We start from the raw sequence: 9,142 nt of genomic DNA, 5'->3' as shown, positions 1-9,142 counted from the left end.
GCAGCCTTTAGCAACTGTTAATATGCTGTTAGACTGTAATTAAGAGCTTGATTATTTTAATATTATATATTTCAATCCCAGAATTTTCATTTTATTTAAGTAATTTCAGTTTCCACTGAGATTTTTAACTTTATCTTTTATTTTGTTGAAAATAGTAGAAATAAATTTTTTTTAAAAAATCCACAGTGCAGTATTTCCAGTATCTATATTACCTGTGCATTATTTGGGGAAATTTTTATTGAGTTATTTTGCTTCTATGGCATGAAATCCTGGTAAGTTTTATGTTTTATTGGATGTTAGTACTCAGTTCTATGTCATAGAACATACAATTGTAGATGATGTTTTCTTCCAAACAGGATTTAGTTTTCTTCTGCCAAGCAGAGTAAAAGCAGATCAGGGAATGTGATAGTCCAGTTCAGATTTCAGTCTTGGGAAGCCTGGTCCCATTTCTGATTTTCCTTCCTCTATGGGGTTTCAACCGTAATCCTGAGCTGTATATCTCAATCTTTCCTCCTTGGAAAACCATGACCTCTAATATTTGCCTTGCCAGGTCTGCCAGACTGTCAAAGCTCTGGTTAGTTTCCTAGCCATTACTTTCTTCTTTGCTTCTCACACTCTAGCCACAGAGCAGTCTAGAACTCAGAAAAAAATCTCAAGTGCAAACACAACACGGTGTGCTGGGCCCACTTTCCCGCTAGTCTCATTTCTTCTGGCTCTTGACTCCTCACACACTGGCTTCCTTGGTCCCTAAATTGCAGTTTTTCCCCAACATCAACCTGAGGCTATTGGTGCCTTTAGGCCACCACTTTCTGCTAGCTTCTATGTGTCACAGCAGGAACCGATGTTGCAAATACAAAAATCTCTGGAAAGGACCCATCTCACCTCAATGTCTTTCCCTTCTCTCTGTAACCTCGTTCTAGCCATTCCAAAGTGTCTTGCCTGCTCTCCAGTGCTGCAGTTGTTCTACGTGTTCCTCTGAGGTCTTGTAATTGTTCTGGTTGGGAGAAATGGTTTGATGTAAGCTGTTTCATCACGGTCAACATCCAAAGACGTCCCCCTTGCCTCTCACAATATTTTAAAATTTGTTTTAATTGTATTGTTTTGTCATGTTTTGTCATTATTTAGTTCATAATATTCTCTGTTTTTCATTTTAATTCCTTTCTAGTCCATGGGATGTTGTGTTGAGGCATATTGTGTGCAGCCTCAGATTCGGCCTCACCCTTGACCACTTATTCTGCCTAAGCCACCACTAAGGCCACCAGATGCCTTAGTGCCCTGGGGTTCTACGGTCTGAGGTCGATGCCGAGCACCTCTAGCATCTCTCATCATTTCCAAACTCAAGGTGGGAACTCACTCTCTCAAAGCCTACTGAAGTGGACAAATGAAGATAATTTGAGGGTTTTAGGAGTAGACATTCTGTGGCTTGGATTTTGACCTGGGGAGACAGTAGCCAAGGGCAGCCAGCCCATAGGTCCTATTTTTGTGTAGCTCAGTAGACTCCCATTTAGCCAAGGTCTGGATTCCTTGTGACTTGGGAACTAGAGACCAGTATTTTGGGGATCTAGAACGTCCTTTTTTAGGGCCTGATCTGCAGCATGTGGAAGTTCCCAGGCTTGGGTTCTAACCGGAGCTATAGCTGCTGGCCTACATCACAGTCTCAGCAACACCAGATCCAAGCCATGTCTGTGACCTACACCACAGCTCATGGCAATGCTGGATCCCTAACCCACTGAGTGAGGCCAGGGACCACACCCACATCCTCATGGGTACTAGTCAGGTACGTAGCCTGATGAGCCACAACGGGAACTCCAATGCACACTTTTTAATACGAGGATTTTTGCAGTAAAAGCATCGCATTTTTGACCGTAAAACATGCTGGGGAAGTAAACACACACTACAGTTGGGTTTATTTAAGTCAGAAAACTTCTGAGAAAAAATGGGGATGTGAGTTACACATTATTTTCAAGTGAGCAAAACTGGTGCAGAAATGACCACTGCTAGTGATAACTGATCATTCTTTCCTATGCAGGTTTCCTGCCAGCTAACGGTCATTATGCCAGTCTTTTTATGGTAAAATTTCTCCACAATTTTCTACTTCTGTGTGATGTCTGTGGCTAATTCTTGATCCCAAGGCACACTTACTGGCCCCACAATATTACCTGTAACATTTAAAGATCCTACCCAGCCACTAAGCAGGAGAGGCTTACCTGCTAATCCAAAAGCTCCAGGAAGGTACAGGGAGATATAGTCCCAGGAGAACAGCAAATAAACAGACTTTTAGGTAATGTCATCAAGCCTGGACTGTCTGTTAGGGACTGAATCATGCCCCCCCCAAAAAAAATTCATATTTTAAAATTCTATCTCCTAGCAGTTGGTAGTACAGCTGTATTTGGACATAAGATCTTAAAAAAAAAAAAAAAAAGCTACCTAAGTTAAAGTGAACTTTGAAGGGTGAGCCCTGATGCAATATGACTGCTCTTCCTAGAAGAGACGATTAGGACATAGATTCCCATATAGCAAAGACCATGTAGTGACACAGAGAGGAGACAGCCATCTGGAATCCAAGGAGAAAGGTCCTCAGAAGAAACCAACCCTGCTGATGCCTTCACCTTGCAATTCTAACCTCTAAAATTAGGAGAAAATAATTTCTGTTGATTAAGCCACCCACTCTGTGACACTTTGTTATGACAGTCCTGGTGAAATTCTGTAAGGTCACAAAAGGCTGAGAAAGAACAGCCATTCAAAGACAAATGAGAGTCGAGTGTAAATAAGAAAATGATTACAGATTTCACAGCCAAAAGCAAGATTCGGAATTCAGTGAAACTGGAGGAAACAAGGGCATGTGGTCAGGATGTGTACAGAGCATTGAGACAGGTGATAAAGGTAGACCACTTTATTATTTGTTATTTAGTGCAGTAAATGTCTTTACAATGTATATGTCTTTCCACTATCTTATGATGAAAGGACTTTTATGTGACATTGTTCCTGGATAATTTGAAAAAATAATGTATTCCCCCAATTTGAAAGGCTTTATTCATTTCTTATAACTCATTTCATTATCAATTTATAATGTTGAACATATCCTCGAATCTCTCAACTTAGTGCTCATATTTATTCTGAAAATAAACTCATGGTTGATGAACTATTCTGAAAAAGACCCCCACTTAAAATAACTTTTATGGCTTTCCTAAACCATGGGTAAAATGAAGCATAGATCAAGGGGTTTACGGCTGAGTTATAATAAGCACACCAACAGCAAATCTCATAAATATAGGCAGGCGTTATGAAGCCCATGTAAGCATCAATTAATGTATCAATTGTATATGGCAACCATGAAATCATAAACGCCATGACTGTAATACCCAGGGTTTTGGCTGCTTTTCTCTCTCGCTTGGCCACTCTGGCTTTGTAACTCTCAGATTCTGCTCTGCGGCCAGGATGTTCAATTTTTACGGCTTGTTGTTTAGCTACAAGAAAGATCTTACTGTAAAGAGTTATCATGACGAGGGTAGGTATGAAGAATAACAGAAAATCTATCAAAACCCAGTCTTGATTTACAACAATCTGACAACCACCTACACAGTTGAGAGCACTGACGAATCCCTCCATCCCATCGTCACTGACTCCTGTGTAGAACACAGCACCGCTGTAGACAAGGGGCAGGACCCAGGAGATGCTGATGCACAGCCCTGACACAGACGCCGTGAACTTGGTGGGATAGACCAGAGGGTCGGTGACAGCCACGTACCTGTCGATGGAGATGAAGCACAGGTGGAAGAGGGAAGAGTAGCAAAAGGCTGCATCACAGCAGCTGTGAAGGGCACAAAAAGTGGCTCCAAAGTACCAGCAGCTCTCCACGGACCTGACCATGCTGAAGGGCATCACGGTCACTCCCACCAGAAAGTCAGCGCAGGCCAGAGAGGCGATGAGGAAGTTGGCTGGAGAATGCAGCTGCTTGAAGTGAAGGACTGAAGTCATGACCAAGACGTTTCCAAATACGGCCAATAAAGACCCAAAGCCAAGCACTAGGTACAGGATCACCCGCGATCCAGATGAGTAGGGAGTTTTAAGACAAGATCTAGTCACATTCTCGAAGCAAAGCTGCACAGCGTCGGCTTGGGAAAGATTGCTGCTGGTCATGGTGCTGCACTTTGATGCTTGCTGTGTTGCTGCCCTTCAGAAAAATGGGTGTCCATTCTGAAACTTCAAAAAGTCAAGCAAAATGGCATACTTGAGTCCTACTTTTAAAAACTGCCTCCCAGTACATCCATTTCCCATTTTATCATGAGGAGAGATGAAAAGAGTTTTAAAACTCAGAAATGTATTCTCTCTGGGTTTATACAATTATTTCCATAGCCATGACTGAATTTGATAGATAGTTAACTCTAGGCAAATCTGCTATGACTTTTCATCAGCCCAGAAATCACCTTATCTGAATAATTCAAGAAATTTAATTTAAATACCTGGCCCCTTACACCTCTGGATTTCCTCTTTCCAAAGGATAATCACAAATCACAATTACACACTTGAGAGGGCACTTCTTCAAAGACTTCTACCTTCACTTTATCTCAGAAGCGAACACCTAGATGCTTTAGGAAGCCAGCCAATAAACGGTGCCCATTATAAATTCCTCACAAGCATTCCCTATAGTGTAAGGTGTGACTCCTGAAAGGGACTTACTTCTGATAATGATAATTCAGAAGTTCTTGTACAAAATATATTTCTCTGAGCTCTGTTACTTTGTAGAAACACCCAGAATTTTCACAACCAAGAGATTGCTTAAGTTCCACTGTCCTGAACTAGTCTCATTCAGTATTTCACGGTAGTATTACCTCTTCCCCACTTGCAAGACTGGCTGCATAATTTTCAGGGTCCAGAGAAAAATAAAGTTGTGGAGATCTTGGTTCAAAAATGGAAAAAATGGCCCTTGAGTATCAAGCTTTGTCCTTTCTCTGTAGTCTTTCTCCACCCGCCATGGTGTTTGAGTTTGCTATGGGATGCCTCACTCCCTTGGGCATGGAGATATTACAGGATATATTAGCAGGGCAAGTGCAGACCCCCACAGGTCACTGGAGACCCTGCCCTGTGACTCAGTGGCCCACCCACTGCCAGGCTCCCCCTCCCTCCAATCGCCGAAAGAATATTCCATGTTGAGATGGGGCTGAGGAAGCTAAGCCAGGCTCTGCCCATCTCCTCGGCCTCCCCCTCACGCAAAGGCAGATAGGCAATCCCCTGGGATCACAGCCTCCACACTGGGACCCACTCAGACCTGAACTGGAGGTGAGTGAGAGGCTTGGACCTGCTGAGTCCATGGCTTATGCTGTAGCCCTACAGCTATGGGATGATGGCTGCCAGGCTTGCGCCAAGACTGCTGAGTGTGCACCTGACTTCAACCCTCCCTGACTCACATCCAGTGCTTGGACAGAGTGGGGAAGGATGGCAGTGTAGCAGGTCAGGGTGAGGAAGGGGATGCTGGACTGAACCCAAAGTGCCAATGGGTGGGGGGCAGGCCAGCTGAGACCCCATCACAGGGAGAAGGTGGAGTCATGTAAGACAGTCCCAGGTCATGTGATTCCAGGTTCTAAGGCCCATGTGCATGCTCCATTGCCCCTTTTCAATTCACATATAAAACACAAATTCAAAGGTGAAATTAGAATTCCACCACTACAACTACAGGCATCAAGGCCCAATAGCAGGATTCTGTTCCTTTGGACTAGTCCCAAGCCCATGGAAGCCTCTGACTAGTTCACTTTAGAGATTGGATTATCTCTTTGCAACAGCAAGAAAATGATGAAGCAAAGAAACTCAAGTGGAGGCAACTGTAACACTGCCTGATGGGTGAGTGTGGGAGCTGAGGGCCAGCCATTCCGACAGTACCAGCCTTTCCTGATGCACAGTTTTGCCCTTGCAATAGTAACAGAAATTCAGAGAATTAGAGAGGCAGATTACACACTGAAAGCTCCATAAAAAGGATTTCAGGCCTGAGGGAAATAGCTCCCTTCTATCCCCTGAACCATATAGTGTAGGAACTGATGAAGATGTTTTTCTTCCACAAAAATATATTCAGGACATAAAAATAAAAATGTGATCTGCCATTTGGAATACCGAAATATTAGACATTGAAAATACATTGTGAAACTCTATTGTGGTAAAGTAGAACAAATAGTAAAATTGTGACATGAAAATAATTATTTAGTGGATCATCTGCCAAATTCTTTTTGGTAATGCTATTTGATCTTCTCTAATTTAATTTCTCTCCCCTATTTTGCATTTGCCTTGCCTTCCTATTTTCTGAATATATGAGACACAATTTAAAGACTGAAAAAGTGGTAGAGATTTAGGTCTGCATGATGGAGGCAAGAATCAAGGATAGTTCCCAGGTTTTTAGCTTGTCACAAAAAAGATACATTATATAGGAGAATGAGTACATTTGGGAAGAAAAGATTTGGGGTTAGGTTTTGATTTGTTAGAGGGCCATAAAACTAGAGTTTGTTTAAAATATTAGAAATATTTAAAAATCTTTATCTATCAGTTCTAGTATCTGGATTACCTTGGATAATTCTTCCCAATTACAAGGGAAAAATAATCATTCAGTCATGTTATCTTGTCTCCTCAAATGTCTAGTAATTTTTTTTAATAAATACTGGTCTTTGGAGTTCCCATTGTGGTGCAATGGTTAACGAATCTGACTAGGAACCATGCGGTTTTGGGTTTGATCCCTGGCCTTGCTCAGTGGGCTAAGGATCTGGTGTTGCCTTGAGCTGTGGTGTGGGTCACAGACGCGGCTCAAATCCCGAGTTGCAGTGGCTGTGGTTCAGGCCGGTGGCTACAGCTCTGATTTAACCCCTAGCCTGGGATCCTCCATATGCTGAGGGAGCGGCCCTAGAAATGGCAAAAAAAAATAAAATTAAATAAATAAATAAATAAATAAATACTGGTCTTTGGGTATGATAATATATATTTAAGCCCCCCAAAATACTGTCTTGTCTGAAATTTTATAGTAAATCTTAAAGCTATGTTGTGTAAGCCTTCTGCTTTGCTGTTCTTTCCAAACTTACCTTGGTCAGTCTATATCTTTTGATTTTTATTAGAAGTTTTAGAATATGACATATCTGCAAAAAAGGAATAAAAAAACTGTGGAATTATCATTGGCATACAATTGAATCTATAAATCAGTTCTGGAGAGCGAGGTACTGAAATATGTAAAAGGACAACAAGTTTGTCCACTTTTTTTTTTTTTTGTCTATTTGCTATTTCGTGGGCGGCTCCCGCGGCATATGGAGGTTCCCAGGCTAGGGGTCGAATCAGAGCTGTAGCCACCAGCCTACTCCAGAGCCACAGCAACGCGGGATCCGAGCTGCGTCTGCAACCTACACCACAGCTCACGGCAACGCCGGATCGTTAACCCACTGAGCAAGGGCAGGGACTGAATCGGCAACCTCATGGTTCCTAGTCGGATTCGTTAACCACTGCGCCACGATGGGAACTCCTCTTTTTTTTATTATAGTATATGAATTTTGTTGTTCTGCATTTTGCTGTATACATATTTAGTATTGCTATATCTTCCTAGTAACATTGAAGGACTGAATATCTTTTTTTTTTTTTTTTGTCTTTTGTTGTTGTTGTTGTTGCTATTTCTTGGGCCGCTCCCGCGGCATATGGAGGTTCCCAGGCTAGGGGTGGAATCGGAGCTGTAGCCACCGGCCTACGCCAGAGCCACAGCAACGCGGGATCCGAGCCGCGTCTGCAACCTACACCACAGTTCACGGCAACGCCGGATCGTTAACCCACTGAGCAAGGGCAGGGACCGAACCCGCAACCTCATGGTTCCTAGTCGGATTCGTTAACCACTGCGCCACGACGGGAATTCCAGGACTGGATATCTTAAAAGTGTTGTGTCTACTAAGCCATAAACATGCTGCATCCACTTTTCTATAGTATAGAACAAAGATGGAAAATGGAAGTGTTCAATGAGCCAAAAATTAGGAAGTAACGCAACAGTAGAGAAATAAAATTGAAAGGTAACAAACAAAAAATAAATATCGAGATAATATAACTAGGAGTTCCCGTCATGGCGGAACTGTGAAGAAACAGGTCTCCTGTGAGGAAACAGGTGCAAAAACTTAGGGAGAATGCTTGAGTGGACTTATAAGATTTGTTTATACAAACTAGGAGGATTCAGAGGGCATGCCCTTCACCGTAGTGGCAAGAAATAAATTCATGAAGGGATCCCAGCATCTGTGAAGATGTCTGTGTAGCCACTATATTTAGGTTAGAAATTATGGTACAACATACAGCATACCACTGGGATCCCTAAAGGCAATGAGGAGAGTGGGATGTCAAGATGGCAGAGACAACATCGTAGCACAGTGTACCCTTGAACATCATGGGAGTTAATCCAGGTTTAATTTATAGTTGGTCCACAGCATCCCTGGTTCCTCAGCATTTATGAATTAGACCAACCAAGGACCGTGTAGTATTGCAGTATTTACTACTGACAAATCTTCACCCATAAGTGGACCCATGAAGTCCAAATCTGCATTGTTTAAGAGTCAACTGCACATGTTCTTTTATCTCCAAAAACCAGGTGGATATAGTTATCGAAACAGATGGCAGAGTCAAAGCAGTAGTGAGAATACACGACTTGCAGTAACCTGTTGACTAGTTGATCATGGTCACCCTAGAAGTGAAATCGATTGGGAGCCAATAAGGGTGTTATTCAGTGCCTAAAGGCAGAAAATCTCTAGTTCTCATGAACAGAAGACTGATGAACTGCCAACACAGTGTCTTTGCTGCTCAATTTCCAGATTAAGCCAGTTCCCAGATTTAGAGCACCTTGAGTAATAGGAGACTGAGTCCCCTTGAGGAAGGACCCTGTTACAGAGCCAAGAATTGATATTGTTACTCTTCTTTCTAATCCTTCCCAAAATGGCATGCAGTTTCCTACCACAAGAACTATGCACTGAGGTAAGAGAAATATTTTGGTTTAGGGGATTAATGGACACATGCTCTAAACTGGCATTAGTTCAGATATACTCCAAATGTCACTATGATGCACTGGTCATGTGGTCCATCAATTAGGGTAGATTATGGAGGTCAGGAGATCGATGGAGTTATGTCTTAGATCTTTTTCACTGTGGAC

At 42.4% G+C, this 9,142-nt stretch overlaps 1 protein-coding gene across 1 annotated transcript; it reads right to left on the bottom strand.

The window, feature by feature from the left end:
• Window positions 1-3,111: 3,111 nt before the first annotated feature.
• Window positions 3,112-4,140, bottom strand: LOC125120618 (trace amine-associated receptor 8a-like). Its single transcript, XM_047769125.1, has one exon. The coding sequence runs from the start codon at window positions 4,138-4,140 to the stop codon at window positions 3,112-3,114; it is 1,029 nt and encodes a 342-aa protein (XP_047625081.1).
• Window positions 4,141-9,142: the final 5,002 nt, after the last annotated feature.

This window comes from Phacochoerus africanus, chromosome 2 (assembly GCF_016906955.1).
Source record: "Phacochoerus africanus isolate WHEZ1 chromosome 2, ROS_Pafr_v1, whole genome shotgun sequence".
Lineage (NCBI taxonomy): Eukaryota > Metazoa > Chordata > Mammalia > Artiodactyla > Suidae > Phacochoerus > Phacochoerus africanus.
This window is presented reverse-complemented; position numbering and strand designations above follow the sequence as displayed.